Source organism: Mus musculus, chromosome 7, assembly GCF_000001635.26.
Source record: "Mus musculus strain C57BL/6J chromosome 7, GRCm38.p6 C57BL/6J".
NCBI lineage: Eukaryota > Metazoa > Chordata > Mammalia > Rodentia > Muridae > Mus > Mus musculus.
This window is the reverse complement of record NC_000073.6, coordinates 88,299,937-88,316,881: the sequence shown is the minus strand read 5'-3', so window position 1 is coordinate 88,316,881 and position 16,945 is coordinate 88,299,937. Positions and strand designations below refer to the sequence as shown.

The 16,945-nt window shown below is 36.7% G+C and overlaps 1 protein-coding gene across 1 annotated transcript in view; it reads right to left on the bottom strand.

The window, feature by feature from the left end:
• Window positions 1-1,020: 1,020 nt before the first annotated feature.
• Window positions 1,021-16,945, bottom strand: part of Ctsc (cathepsin C) — a 37,838-nt gene continuing 21,913 nt past the window's right edge. Inside the window, exons 5-7 of the mRNA NM_009982.5 lie at window positions 14,582-14,697; window positions 8,738-8,869; window positions 1,021-7,482 (exon numbers count right to left, since the gene is read on the bottom strand). Coding sequence (NP_034112.3) covers window positions 6,980-7,482; window positions 8,738-8,869; window positions 14,582-14,697 — 751 coding nt within the window. The 3' untranslated portion in view covers window positions 1,021-6,979. The remainder of the gene's footprint in view (window positions 7,483-8,737; window positions 8,870-14,581; window positions 14,698-16,945) is intronic.

Genomic DNA, 16,945 nt, shown 5'->3' with positions numbered 1-16,945 from the left:
GAGGAAGGAACAGGCTTGCAATTCTTCCCTCAATTTATTGAGTTTAAAGTTTCTGTTTTTCTGCCATTTAACTACGTATGAAATAGAATTTCTACAAACAAGTAGTCTTTTAGGAAACAAAGTTCAAAAATTTAAAAAGTGCATGAGCTTGGCAAGCTCAGAGTTGGAGAGAGAGGGAGAGGTTAGATAAATTCGTTCTTCAATTTATTTTAAATGTCATTGGGCAGAAGGGATCTTGATAAATATGTTCATGAAGGGGTGGGGGGAGCCACAGACGAAAGCATATGTTGCATTTCTGTCCTAGGACTAGAATATCTTTTGTGTTTCTTGATGCTGTCACCAAGCATAAAATGTGGCTTTACTGACAAGAAGGTTGGCTGAGGTTCAATTATGGTATAGTCTAGGCAATTCATGCAAATGTGTACTCTGCTTCAGAATTATGATTCTAAGGGGTCATCCTATTCCAGCTAATATTTCATTAGGTACAATGGCTGCTCAGGAACCACATGTAATTTCAATGTCATATAAACTTGAAACATACATATTGAAAGATATAAATATATATTCAATTTTAGTTTACATCATCTATCTATATACTTCATCTATTATTTGTGTATGTGCAGGAATTAATGTATAATGGCAAATATGTGGAAGTCGGACGATCGCTTTCAGACATCTATTCTTATCAGAGGCAGGGTCTTTCTTGTTTCTGCGGCTGTGCTGGGTAGTACTCCAGCATATCTGGCAGAGAGACCATCCACCTAATTCTTTCTGTCTCCCATGTCTCTACAGAAACACTGAGATTGTAGATGAATTTCATCACATCAGGTTTTTATGTTGATTCCAGAGATTCAAATCTAGTTTTCGCCTGTGTAGCAAGCAATTTACACCCTGTCCCATTTCCTTTTCCCCAAGCCCTGTATGCTGGGTACCAGACTCAGTTGAGGTCAGGGTCTGGAGAAGGGTGGATGCAAGAGCGGCAATGTAAAGGAAGGATCAGACATGGAACGTCATTCTCTTCATGAGAGAAGGGACAGAGAGGAAGCACATTTCAGTATGGCTTTTCCTACTCTGACAACTCTTGTCTCTTTCAGGTTTTATTTATACACAAAATCATTTCCTCAGAAATTTTATGCACTGATTACACAGCTTTTCAAAATACGTATTCTTCCTGATTACATAAGGATATTAAAAGACAAAGCAAGCAAACTGCAATTTTATAGGAACTAAGGATTAACATTTGATAAAATCAATTTTCTTTAAACTCAATATCTTCTTCCTTAAGATTGGTGTTATAAAGCCTTGCGGTTACAGACATGCTAGATAGAGTGACTCTATTTAAATTCGATTCTGTTTCAGTTTGACATAAGACCAATAGATCAAAAGTGATTTCCTACTACCTACTATATCATATTTAACTTTTCACAGAAGTTCAACCTTTACTCAATTATTCCTTTCCTTCCTCTATATTTCTTTTATATTTGACATAAGACTACCGTCCCCTTTCTTTGATTCTTAAAATATTGTTCAGCCCCTTTGCTGAAGCAAGGCCAGTCTATCAGTGAAGTTCTGGTCTGACAGGTTTGTTCAGGAAGGCAGGCAGTATTGAGCCAAGATGCCTTCCTCTGTGTCTCTGTTTTGAACCCTTGTTTCTATTAATATGATTCCGAACTTTATTACAGTTCTGTAAAGAACAGAAGAACACCAGGGTCCCTAAAACTGCTTACTTTTGTCATTAAGAAGGTACCAAGGCTTGTCATAAACTTGCATGATCAAAGTCTCTTCCTATACTACAAGTTCCTTGTTTCTAAAATTAAACATTAAGAAACCTAGCAATTCAATTACAGCTTGTCACTTTCTAAAATTTCCTTAAAGTTTTCTTCTTAAATAACTCTTCTCAAATCCTCTTCCTCATACTAACAACACTCATTAGGATCTGAATATTCATTAAAATAATAAGTTTTTAGGAAAGACTCAGTTTTCAGTATAACTGGTTTTTCCAGGGAACTTTTGTTGATTTCATTCTCATATTCACTAGCTTTTTGTTATACAGGTCTAGCCTTTGGAGAGAGGCCTCTAACAGCAAGAAGCATAAGTATAGGAAAGGGTGTGCAGCCAGTATTGATCAAGAGTAGTGAAGGATCAGTCCAGACTGTCCAAGCACTGGAACTTTGTCAAATAGTGCTTTCAAGATGCACCAAAAGAACTTTGTCACACAGTGCCTTCAGCACGCTTGGCATCGCCACCTGTAATTTTGCTCAGGAAGTTTCTTCTTGACAATGTTAAAAATATAAACATTAACATCAGCATATTTAGAGGAAACCCATTCAATTAAGCTTTTTAAACTGTCATCTATGGGTTGAATATACTTGAAGCACTTTGCCTCAAACAAAATTTAAATTGTGAGAGCTAGAAAGAATTTTAGAAATGTGTTTACAGATAAGGACTATAAAAAACATTTGAAAATTCTAAACACATTGAGGTCTAATTGCCTTTCTATCAGGAACCTCCTTAGGCCTGTTATTTCGCCTCCCATAAACAACCTCCCTCTTTAATGAATTAATTTTATCTATTCATTTTACATCCAGATTCTTCTCCTACTGGTCAGCCCCTCACACAATCCTTCACCTACTTCCCTTCTCTTCTGAGAGGGTGGAGCTCCCAATGCCCCCACCCTCCTGTGTATCCACCCTCCTTGGCACATCAAGTCTCTGCAAGGCTAAGTGTATCCTCTCCCACGAAACCAAGACATTTTTAAAGACAGAGGTGAGCTAGAAAATGCTTCAGTGCTGTAATGTGTTCATCTTTAGAGTATTTTTAGAATCTACTTAATGTTGGAACCTAAGAAGGAAAGTTATGAAAATCTTAGATTAACCTTAGCTTGCTCTGATTCAGTGTTGCTCTGCAACACTTTCACCGGTTTCCAAAGCCCCTTTACTGCCACACTTACTGTTTCCCTGGGTAGGAGCAAGAACCATAAGGGTGAAAAATGTAAAAACCTTAAAACAACAATGAAAATTAACCCAAACCAATTCAAATCAATAGCATCTCCTTCCCTAAGTTAAAGGTTAAAAGTCTTTTGAAGGTTTCTCTGTGGCTTCTTTCATTACTTTTTTTGTGGATTCTTAAATAAGATTTAAAATTCCCATGAATTCTCCCATAACATTCTTTTGTTTATAGAATATATCTTAGCTCTTTTCCATAGCAAATTATTTAAAAGTTCAATTTGTAGGAAGATAGCTTGAAAGGTAACTAATATTTATACAGTCCTTACTACATGCCCAGGGCTTTTCTGGATACTTTGTATATACTGAAGAGAGTATGTCAGTCTCAGAGATCTGTTTGAAGCAGGTAACTGTTTCTCTTGCTATCAAATTCTATTCAGTTCCTGAGTTAAGTGGTTAGGCATAAGATAGAGTTCCACAGGCAACTGCTTATGTAAAGAAACTGAGTTACTTAAATCTATTTTAGCTCCCTTACTTGAATAAAATGGTTTTAGGTGAAAGGCCACGATTTTAAGTAGCAAAGTAGAAAGTTTAATTTTAATTTGTGTATTCGTTTATTTGTTTTTTAACACAGGGCCTCACTGTGTAACCTTGGCTAGCCTGGAACTCACTGTGAGGACCTGACCTCAGACTCAACAGAATCTGCCTGCCATTGCCTTAGGAGTGCTGGGATTAAAGGTGTGCTCCACCACACAAGTGCAATTGAAAAGACAAATGAAAACTCTTTCATGACCTAGGATAAGACCTTAGAAGTAGAGAATTCACAGGATCATCACACATCCTGCATCTGTGTCAGGGAAATTGCACAGTAGACAACGGGGTGGGAAGACTGAAGAGCCAGACTGCCAATGACTTCTGTCATTGAAATGCTTGCAGAAACAAGACTAAACAATGGCAATATCAACAGACGTGCTAATGAGTAAGGAGAGATATCTAACTCAAGGGCTCCCATCTCTAGACAAAGAATTACAGACAGCTAATGACTGCTGGGAGAAGGGGAATTGACCTGTCTCAGGGATCACACTCCAAAGCAGTTATCTAACACAAACAGACCATGTATACTGACAACAACAACAAAAAAACTCAGCAGGTTGTATTTATATACTTATACATAAAAATGTATATATGCAACAATAACGACCAAAGAGAGTGAAGTTATCAATTTGAAAGTTGGGAAGTGTGGTAAGAGTTGGAGGTAGAGGATGGAAGCAGCTGGAGGGAGGAAAAGGGGAAAATGATGTTTTCCATTTTAACTAAAAGTGTATTAAGATTAAAAAGTAAGATAAAAAGTTATATATTTCACAGACATGGAAAATCAGACAGGATAAAGAAGCTTTGTAAGATTTAACAAATAATCAACAAGAACCAGCAGATTCTAGACATAATGGCTCTGGGCTGTGCCAGACTTAAAATGTCCACTTTAATTTCCCCCTTTGTCACATGGACAAATCCTGGAGACGTTCTGAGGCTTTGTTTAGAGAGGTTTACCGACTAGCTCACTCTAGTTTTTTGAGGGCTCAGTGTCAGCAGACTGATATTATGGTTTATTGGTGCTACTATAAACAATCTACAGACAACAGACCTTTGCTGCATGCTTTAGACTGGAAAGATGGTCCATCATTTTCAAGTTGTCTTTGCTAAACTCCTTTAACTGCAGTGGAGTGAGACAATTTCTGCCTTGTACAGAAAACTACCTCCCAGTATAGACTAATCTTCATTTTGAGCACAGAATACTTTCGCTCTTGTTCTTGGCTATTCCTCTTGTTGCCTGAAAAGTTAGAATGTCTTCAAACTATTGTTCTCAACTCCGCATGATTGTAAGAAGTGGTGCCCAGAGCCAGCTATGTTCAGTCTATATTATACCTTTGAAAAATTGTTAAAATATTTCATGAAAGTCAGAGATTATACTTTATACTTCAGAGAGACTTTCACAGAGGCAAAGCATTATATAAGAATAAATATTAGCAACAGTCACAAAAACTTTATGTTTTGCTGGATGACTACAAAGTAATGACCTTAGCTGTCTATGGCAGAATATCTGTTTCCTTATCAACACAAGACTGTCAAAGACCTTTGGCAAGCCATTAGACATTCAAGATTGTGTGTAGTCTAAACACAGTATGCCTGGATTTGGGAAAGCATATCTACAATCCTAGCACACAGGAGACAAAGCCAAGAGGATTATAAATCAAAGGCTAGATTTGGCCACATGGTAAGGCCCTACCTCAAAACACTAAAACTTAAACAAACAAGCAAGCAAAAACCTAACAAAAATAAAAGATGAAGCCACAGTGCACATTTCTAGAGTGTTACTTTCCTTCACAGCAGAGAAAATGGTATTTTAGTCAACTACAATTTTTTAAAACAATATAGTTAGGAGGCAGAGACAGGTAGATCATTATGAGCTTGAGAGTAACCTGGTCTACATAGCAAGTTCCATGGCAGCCAGGTCTACAAACAGAGACCCCATATCAAAACAAATACAATTATATAGGTTTGACATACCAACTCTTAAGACTCAGAATGCCAAGATACATTGAGCACACAGCTAACATCTCTGGTGATTAGCTAACATTCTCAGTGCTCTAAGGTACTCTGGGAAAAAAAGGAGTTAACATAGCTGGGTCTCAGACATGACTATATCAATTCTCATCTATGAGACTTAGGATACAGTCCTTCGCCTTTTGTATAAATTCATGTTTTTACCTGTGTAAGGAGCTTAGGTGATATGATGCTCAGGTTTTCTTGAGCCTCAGAATACTTCTGGTTTGTCACATTGTTGTGTAGCTCCAATGTTATTGCCTAATTTGCCTGTCACATTAATTTTAATAGATAGATATCAGCTGTCTACTCAGAAGAACCATTTCATGTCATTGTGAAATATCCACTGAAGTCCCAAAGAGCTACTCAAATCTCCACAGTTAATATTTCACTCATTATGCAACTATTATTCACATTTCCACATGCCAAAGACACACAACAAGAAATAGTTTCAACACACTGACATTGTAAAAACTCCTCTTTATTTCCTGTCTGAATTTTAGGGTTCACTAGGTATTGTCAGAAGATCCTCTTTGACAAGGTTAAATGTTCTTGTTTTATTTAGTTATTTAGGTGTGCGCTCATGTGTGTATGGAAGCCCAAGCATATACAGAAGTCAGGGATCAGAGGTCAACCATGGCTATCGCTTCTTAGGAACATATAACTTGATTTTGACACAGCTCACTCATTGACAGATACTTGTTCACTGAACTATGTTGGTTAACCAGTAGGCTCTAGGGTTCCACCTGTCTCTGTCTCTCTAGCACTAGAATTACAAGTGTGTCAGCATATCTGTCTTGTTTTTCTGACACAGATCCTGAAGTCTGGCCTCAGGTCCTCTTGCTTGCACAGCAAGCAATTGGCAGGTGATGAATCTTCACACTCCCTCGACTGATTTATACATGAAATATTTTCATTGATTTTTTTTTTCTCCATAAAGAAGTACGTCCATGGAGCATAAATGCTTCTAAGGGAAGAAGTAGGTGACAAAAATTCTTGTAAACACACATAGAAAGACTATGGTACTGATTACATAAACATTTATTTAAAACTCTTTGTAAAAAATTTAACTAATTTTTTTGCCATGTTTTCATGTGACTTACATAATTTAAAAACGAGCTTGTACTTTTACATAGATTTTTAGAACTGAAACATCTGGTTGCATTGTAGATGACCTGCAAAAAATATTGGACAACTGAACCACTGCTCATAAAAGTATTACTTAACCAAGTACTTTAAAAAGAAAAGTAGTTCAGTAGTTGATGGGGAAGATATTAAAAGAAAAAAATCAAGGATGGTTTTAAGTTCAAAGACAAAATTCTTTAAAGATGCTTAGTGGTAAGCTTCTGATATTGCTCTGAAAAAGTCTTCAGCATGTGACTAAATCACTCTGTGAGTGATAAAGACCCGTATGTAACACTGGGAGCTATGTCCTATAATTTAGGAATCGGTATGGCCGCCACGGCTATACTCTCAATTGCACATTCATCAGTTCCTCTGCGGATACGGAAGTAGCCACTCTCCCCCCAGTTAGAGCCCCAGCTGTTCTTTATAATCCAGTATTCTATCCCAGTAACTGGATCTCTTCCATAGCCCACAAGCAAAACAGCATGATTTGTCAGCTCGAAGGGGTTGAAAGGGTCACTCAGCCCAGTGTGGTGATAGATTCCACTGTGGTAGTGTAGGAAGTCATCGTGGACTTCAAAGGCAACTGCCATGGGTCCATGTTTGACCAGCTCAAGCTTCATCAGGGCTTCATTGCAGCCACCATAGAAACCACCCACATAGTAGTAGTCAGAAGAATAGTAACGGAGGCAATTCTCCCTTGGTTTGCATGGAGAATCTTTGGCTGTGTAGGGAAAGCAGCTTTCTTCCACCACCCCAAAATCTTGGGCATACTTCCCTGCAATGAGGTATGGGAATCCACCATCACAACCTAAGAATGAAAACACACATCATTATTATACTTCTGGTGGAAGAAGGCAGGCACAACTTCTATACTCTGCTTTTTATTTTCTGTTCCCTGGAAGTTGTTCTATGTTTAAATATCATGTTATTCTTCCTTCCTTAGAAATTCATCTAACAGTTGCCGGCCCTATTTCTTTAACAGGAATTTATTTAATACTTAATAGTGAATATAGCTTCTCTAGCACTATGATTGAGTGATGAAGGCCCTGAGACCAAAATAGGTTCAAATCCAAAAGTGTGTGCACCATTTAACATCTCTGTGCCACTACTTACTTATATGTCAACTGTAGATGGTGACAACACCATCCTTGAGGTTTAAAATAGTTACTTCACATAAAAACAATCATTTTAGTGAACACTGTTACTGCCAAATACACACATACACACACACTTCCCAACTCCTCAAGCAAATCTACCTTGAGACCCTCCTACCAATAGACACCTCCCATCTCCCTCTTCACCTTGGACCTATGACACATACCACACCACCCATAGCCTCTTATTATTGTAATTATTTAACTTCTGTTTCTGTTTCCCAATTTTGATATCTTACAGCCTCCAAATGCCTACACGTGACAATACAGTATTTAATATTTCAGACAGTATTTAATATTTCAGAAAGAATGAAAATCTCACTCTGACAGTCTTTCACCAGAAATTTCACTGGAGATCTGGAAACATCCTAGTGGCTATATCTAGACTGGCATCAGAAAACTTTAAAATGGTAGTATTTTAAAATAGTATTTCCTCTAAATCCTATTTGAGCCTTCAGTATAGCCTGTTCTGAAGTGTACAAAGGCTAAGTACAAAGTGTTAAATTCTCTTAAAAGAATAAATATTACTATTAATTTTAGTAGGAACTGGGTTGTGAAAAGAGATGTTTGGAACCTGAAGCTATAATACTTTAAAGCTGTATCATTTTCCTAAGATAAATTTGCTTATATTTATTTTCTGCTTTTGAATAAGGTCTATGTCTGCTTTGTTTGTACAGTTTTGTACACTCTTAGTTGACACTGTAAGAGAGGCAGTATTCCCATGATGTGCTGACATCTTGCTGTGAGATGCAGTAGATTTCCTGAGAAACTGTCCACTGATCACTGATGGGGACAGACTACAGACATAGCTCTTCTCTGCTATGCTACACCTTTACTTTTGCTAGTGATATTTGCTGATATACAACCAAATAAAGAGTTCATAATACAGCTCTGAAATAAAATACTTACCTTGGGCATAGGGGCTGCAAGATACAACCTCCTGAGGACTCAGGATTGGTGTCTGAGAATTGTTGGTTAATATACGAATTCTTGCTTCTAGCATACCCATAGAGGCAAATGAGTAGCAGCTTCCACAAGATTCTGTAGATAAAGAAAAAAATATGCATAGTATTTATTTAAAATTTCACAAACAGATGAAAATCTGAGTGAGACACCTTAATACAGGATTTATAATTAACATTTGTCATAAAACTCAGTACAGTATAGAAGACTTACTTAATAAGCACTGACCCCTAGGTTCTCCATGACAAGGAAGAATGCATTTATGTCTGTGATACTTTCAGACGTCAGGGTGAGAGAAATGTGGTGGGACCCTTGTGAGTTAAATTTAAAAAAAAAAAAAAAGTAATCTCTAATACAGTAGACTGCTTGAGCTCACCCAAAAGTCATGTTGAAATTCCAAGCTCTAGTGCTAAGAGGTGGGAGGAGTGTCCTATAAAAGATACTCCTGGACCTATTGGCAAGGGCCAAAGGAATTCATTGAAAGCATATTCTTGGAAGCCAGGTGCCATTACAAGAAAAAGGAAATGCCATATTATGAAATAATGCATATGAGCAATGTTATTCTAAGTTTGTTCAGATTGCATGGGTAAAAATAAATAAGCATATAAAATAAAGCTTTGTAAAGCTGGCCTTTGCTATAATTTTTAAACAAATGAATATAGCTTTATCCTTCTACTTTCTCACAACCTCTCCGATCTCGGCAACAAGTATAAAGATCACATATGCCTATACCACCTCTAAAATAAAGCCACTTCTACACACGATGCCTATCATCAAATTATTATATTAGTTTTACAATGCTATTAAAGTGATAAGCATTTCATTGTGAATGTAAAGATTTATGAAGTCAATTTAGCTAATTTTTGAAATAGAGGTATCTTTAATAAATCTGATTATCAATAATTTGGTAGCCACCTTATATTTTTTTAAAAAGCACTATGGAAATGTTTATGCTTTTACATGTTATCAGGGTTACTGTTTTCCCTTCTCTGGGTAATGATTTTTGAAGCACCTGGAAACAAAGAAAAGTCAGGATGTTGTTCACAATCTACTGCTGTAAACCCTATTTGAAATACTTGGATTGTTTTTCCTCACACTAAGCCCGGCAATTCCTCAAGTGCTCTGTCTTGCCATGGGACACAGTGAAGGAGCTCAGTGCATGTTTGTGGAAAGAATGAGTCAAGCCATGATGAATAAGCACATATTTACAACCCAGAAATGATGGAAACTCAAGGAAACTGTCAGCCAACAACTTGTTTCTGAGCTCTAGAGGAAACAGAACGTTGGATGCTGATGCGAACCTCCTTTTACAGGGCTCAGTGCCACAAGACCCTGAACCCAATCTGCCAAGAACCTTTCTAATTAACTACTGTCACGTCTGATCTTTTTCCAAAATCTCCCTTCTAAAACTCTCATATTTGTTCTTGTTATACACTGCTGTAGTTGATGAATGATCATCTAAACTTTAAAGATGAGAAGATAAACACCTGTAATGCTGACTTAGAAGTCATTACTTTATAATCTAGTCACTTGATATCTGAGGCCTAGAAACTGAGGCAATGACCTGTCTGTCAGCTACTGACAGCAGATGTTAGTATCCTATTGTTTCTCTTCGTGCTGGGTTCATGGCCTTTGCATGTTTTTAAAAATAACTGTAAGTTTAAATTACAACTTTGCTTATTTGGGAATAGAGGATAAAGCTCTGTAAGGGGAGAGACTGTCTATTCTTCTCCTTAGCCACAGAGCCAAACAAACAAACAAAAATAAAAACAAAAACGTACGTGTTTTCTTTTCATATTTGGCTTTTGTTTTTTTGTGAAGTCTATTTCAGGTCTTGCATCCTTGAAAGATAGACAACACACAGAAGATGAGTAACTGATTTGTTGGTTTCTAAAGCATTTAGAGAACACTTCCTCTGGACTATTCTTTAAAATACGATAAGGTCAAAGCATAGATGTGTGACCAATTAACCAAAGATACTATTGCTCGAAAGAGACACCTAAACCCTATCTATAAACAGTGCATCTTCTTCAGCTTTTAACAGCTGCAGAGAAAAAACAAAACAAAACCTGTAAGTATTAATCATTAAACCCACGTTATCAGACCATCAGCAACAATGGGAGCGACAGGTCATAAGTACAGCCCATGGGTCAGAAAGTGCTTTGTTTTGAACTCACGGGAATGGAAGAATTTGCTTTCAGTATCTGACTTTCTGGGAAGATTGTCAACTGTTAATCAATGACTGCTTCCTTTCAAAAACATAACCTGGTTTAGATTCCTCAAAATCCATAGTGTTTAAGATGACTATAATACAATAAGTGAGAAAGGGCCTCACTAACAGAAATCTCAGCAAATGATTCCATCTCCAAAGAGGTAGAACATGGTTTCCACATGGTACACATCCCCCAGTAATAGGAATCCCACTGCAGCAGCACAGGAGAGCCACAGTCCTTGCCTCTCTTCTTTGCCCCTCATTAGCCATGTGAGCCAGGGCAAATCATTTAGCCTGTGGCATTTCTCTTCATTCTTGTGCAAGTATAGATTAGGTAGTGTGAACAACCTAAGGGCCTTGTCTAATGAGCAACATTTATAACCAAGACTTAAATAGAGTGGACTCTAAATATCAGGAAAATTCGCCACCATGCTTAATATGACCCCAGAGAGCCACTCTCATTCTCCCAGGACTAATAAGACCTGGAAGAAAAGAAAGGAAATCTATCTCCCTTAACTTTCTATCGTCAATCTTCACTTATACCTCAATGTAAATCTAGCTATAAGGCATTTTTACAGCTATTTTAAAGTGGAAACATAAAACTCCATTTGTCTTTCCAGTATTTCCTTTGACTTTAATCTTAATCTGTTCACCGCATAAAGGAAAGCTGTGAATTCCCTTAACTGTGCCTAATTTGGAATTCTGTGTTTCCAAGTACTTCAGTTAACAAGAAGAGACAAGAAGTATCTTTCCCATTCTGAAGTCTAAGAAAAGTATCAAGAAGTGAGAAGAGGAATGTCTAATTACATTATTTCCTTAAGCACCTGACATGACAGTGAAGGTGACAGATCAGTTGCAAAGCAATCAGTTCACAGATGACTTCTGTTTTGAAATTTCCATTGTTCTGCAGAAATTATATTTAGAACACACAAAGAATGGGGAGATTTGGGGTCTATCAAAGCTTTTATCAATTGTCCAGGAAAGCAACACCAACGAATTTCCTTCAAAATGTCTCATTCCCTTCCACTGGATTACTCTCATAGCACATGTTATTCTTCCATGTAGAGATAAACTCCATCCCTCCCCACTGAACTTCACAACCCCATTTCTGATGTTTTATGTGATGTTTTAAAGTTTTGCTTGTATATCCTTCTAAACACTAAGTCTTCGGAAGCTACTATTGTTGTCAATAATGAAACCAACAGAGGATATTCCTTACTTCCCTAATCTTCTTGAGTAGGTCTTGACAGAGATTCTTTTTTAGTTAGAGTTTCTATTTTTCTGGTATAACACCATGGCCCAAGCAATTTGTGGAAGAAAGGGTTTATTTCATCTTACACTTCCACGTAATGGCCTATTTTGAAGGGAAATCAGAGCAAGACCTCAATGCAGGAACTAATGTAGAAGCCATTAAAGAGGTTTGCTTATTGGCTTTTATTCTTCATGGCTTTTCTCATAGTGCCCAGGTCCACCAAGCTCATGGCTGGTACCTCCCACAGTGATATGGACCCTTTCACATTAATCATCAAAGAAAAGAAAAATGCCCTAAAGGCAAACTCATAAGCTGGTGGAGGCATTTTCTCAACAAGTTTCCTCTTCCCAAAAGACTCTAGTTTGTGTCAAGATGACAGAAAGTTAGCTGGTACCAGATCTATTTGACAATTAGGTAAGTTTTAATCCTCTGCAGGCTGGGTGAGTGATTAGAACATTTACAATTCTAAGAAACTGTTTGAGAACCCAGGTTCTCTTGGGCTATCTTTAGTGGTCTCACCAATTATTTACATACCACAACTGTATCTGAACTGATATCTTTTAATTATAAGTTAACTACTTTGGAATGTATTAATTATGTTAATAGTAAACCGCTAGTTTCCATCAACCCCAAATCCAAGAATCTCAGTAGATAGCACCTGAGACTTGCAATCTTTGCTGTAACCCACCTACTTTATGCTTCCACCAACAGATTTAGCAAAGTGAATTCATTTTTAACTTTTTCTTGTTCTGTGGCTACATAACATATGTCTATGATGTAATAATAGATCCCTACCATAGAATGTGTCATTCAGAGAAACCATGTCCCAGGCCATGGACACATGTTTAGTTCCCAATGACCTATTCTCCTTTTATTTTGAGGACAGGACCTTTTTACGTATCAAAAATTTGGTTTATCAATTACTTGCCATTTACTTTCACTTCCCTCTCTAGAAAATGGCAAAGTAATGCATTTCAGGATTTACATCTCCTCTAGAGGAAGTGAGTCCCTGAGCCAAAGGGATAACATCATTGGCATCAAATGAAGGGCAGGAGTGTTTGTTTGTTTGTTTGTTTGTTTGTTTGTTTGTTTTTATTGTGTAAAGCCAGACCAGAGCAAAGCTTTGTACACGTGAAACCCCTTCAATGAGGATTGAACTGAAAGTACATGGGCTTAATGGTAAAAAGTGGAAGAAATTTAATACAAATATACTTGTAGAAAAGAGGAAGAATTTTCCTCTCAAAATCATACATTTCTAATAATAATCCTCATTTGATAAGAACCACAGATAATTTATTTGATAAGCTGAAAACATTAGGAAACTTGACTATTTCCTCAAATTTATGAGGGTGTACGCAAAATTATTAACTGTCCTTTACCTAACGTGTAATATCTACAAATAAAACCATTTTGTTATTGTTGATGTTTTATATTTCATAGTACCTAACAAGACATAAATTTTTAAAATGAATGTGTGCATATTTTTACCAGTCGAGTGTATTTAATTTAAAAAAAGTCTTCACTCTAACATGCTAACAAACTTTGTAACTTACTTTAATATCACACAATTTTTCAGAAAGTTTCAGATTTGGAGCATTTCAGATCAGGTACATAAGCTGTACTGATGAGTCTCCATATAATTTTTAAGTAAAACTAAGGAAAGTAAGATCATCCATTCTCAAGTACAGTTAAAGGAAGTTTTGTAATTGAAAACTTAAATCAACTCCTGACTTAGGAAACTAAATGAACTGATTTCATAAAGAAGACATATTCTGATAGAAAGTTAATTAAAAGATCCATATGCAGCTTAAGAGATCTGAGCTTGTGTAGTAACTAAAGATGACATAATGGCAGAAATGGAGGGTAAGAAGCAGAAGGGATCCAACTAACCAGTTCAACTTCTTTTGGAAAGTAGACCAGTTTTAATTGTTTACAATTATTTCTTTCCACAAAGTGTCTCCTAGCACTCAGGTAAATGAGTCCTACTGACCACTCTCTTGAAATCGCTGAGGAACGTTGAGCTCAGCTAAATAGACCATGTTTAACAAATTTGGTTCTTGCATAAAAGAATGGAGGAAGAATTCAAGGGCCACATTTTTTGTAATGCAGGACCATACTACATAGTGTAGGCTATCTACCAATGCTGACTTCAGCCTATACATTGTGTACTACCATACTTGGCCTCTATCTCTTTGCTAAAGTAGAAAGACCATGACCATTCCTTTCTTGTATCCCTACATCCATCCTAGAGCCCAACACACAATAAGTATTCAATTAACAACAGCTGTGGTAACTTAATGAAAGCTTAGACATTTGTTAGTTTTACCTTGGTTTCGAACAGGGCTAACATAATTGACGCCTTGGACGTTTCTCCAGTCCCAAGATTCTGGCAAATTTAAAATTTGTTGCTGTATTTCATCAGTCATCGGGGCAGGTTTGGGCCTAGAATAGAAATGGATATATAACACCAATATAAAGTCTTTTCTTAAAAGATGGTCTCCTCACCTCTGATTCTAAGGGGTTGAGAACCAAAGAACACTCGTCCCTTGAGTGGTATGGTGTGGCCATTACACAATGTTTTCGTTGCATAATGCTCCTGCATAAGTAGCCTTCAGTCATTGTAGATTTTCAGGACATAGTCACTTTCCATGTACAGTGAAAGTTACTTTTAGAATGCTTGAATATTTACCTTCTGTTACTTGTCAGATGTTAGTCAGGAAACAAGATACACATTAAGGATGCTTATTAGGGACTCTACAGAAAACATGGGACTAACTGGTGTTTGACTCAAGAGGTAGTGATGGTTTCACAATATGTGACTTTCTGCAAAGAACTTCATGTCACAAACTACAGTTTATGCTTATGAAAATAGGTATGCTTATATATATTTCAAAGAGTTTTGACAAAAATTCAATGTAATGATAACAATAATAATTATAATAACAACTCAATAATGAAGACATATCTGTAAATGGCATCTATGATACTATACTATCACCATTACTATAGATGTCACTAAAAGTACTAAATAAGATACTGGCAATTTAACATACTTTTCTGTCACCAACTAGGCATTGAAATGGTAACTTCCATCTTCCTTCTATCCTATATAGCAGAGTGTTTAGCTACAACACACACATGTACACTAAAGAAAATGAAAGTGGGGAAACCAGGTTATAAGAGCACAAACAAAAGGAGGAAGGAGTTTATGAGTACTATAATGAGAATTAGAAACACTTTTCATATATTAGCTGTTATCTGGCCTTAATGCCTTGGGCCTCAGTATTTTAGAAATCCAGTCTGCATCAGAGAGCTGCTGACAAGTGATGTTCGCTCATGATTTTAGCAGTTCCCTGGTTGCCAGCAGTTCTTAAGGCCCAGCGTAAGGATATTTGAGACTTGACACTACACAACCAAATATTTACAGCAGAATCAGTAGGATACAAAAATTCTACTGGAAATCAAGCAGCCAGACTTCCAAATTGGCTTTAATACTTCCTTCTCCATATGACTCCCATCTTATCTTAAACCCTCTATGGAGCACTAGTGGTAATAAATAATAGCTTTCTATAAAGCAGAGACTGGTGTGTGGATAGAGTCTAAGAGAAAAAGAGTCCCCTAAAACAAAGCATGTAACATATGACAAAACTGTAGTGTGAAGCACAGAATCTCAGACAGAGTAAGCTCTTATCTCCAGTGCTTCTGATTTCTGTGAAACAAGTGTCAATTTTCTGTCACAGACACATTAAAACCCTACTTCGTGGATCTAGGAAGGGAATATTGTGATGTATTCCTTGTCCCAGTTTAGACAAACCAGAATAGCTTATGCACTAGAATCCCCTAGAACAGGCTTTAAGAGATATTATAGAATATTATTTTAGGAAAAAAAAAGAATGTTATTAGTCAGAATAGAATAAGGCCATGATGTCTCATAATTAAATATTTCTATCAAATTGCATTCATTTGTACACTGAGAAAAAAAATAGAGCTATATCTCAGCTAGCTTAAAGAGCTACGTTATTACGTGGCTTATTTCAATCATAAAAAAATGTACAATATTCTATAGATAGCCAGGAATTAACCTTTGAATGCTCTGAAAATTGGAGAATATTTTAATCTGTTAGAGAAAAATAATCATCCTAAATAATTTATCAATACCTATTGATCTCTAGTTCCCTTTGGCTTTTCCTCAAGAAAGGTTTGGCACCACAGGAATAGCTTTGGATGCTTAACAAATGCTAAGGACCCACAAATCCACTCCTAGATCCAGCCACAGTTCTAGAAAGATAATTCAGAATACTCAAATTCTTACTCAGAGAAATACAAAATGGTATATATAATTTCCCAAAGCAGGAAAATGCCATGAGGTTACAAACAAAAGATGGCAAATTCTTTCAAAGCTGTGACTAGGAGGCGATAAAGTGAGAGATGAGTGAGATATAAGGAATTATTTTTTCCTGAACCTTAAAACATCCAGATTTTCAGATTTTTTTCTCCCAGTGGCAAATTTAAGTTACTACAAGCAAGCTGAGAGATACCTAAAGGAGCAGAAGTGGTGACACAAAATAGGAGTAAAATGAAGATAAAGTTTTTAAGAATGTTTATCATAGTTTTTGAAAACTAGTCAAGTAGAAAACACAGCTATGGACTGATTTATATTACCTGGAATAGCAAGGATAAGTCTAGTCAT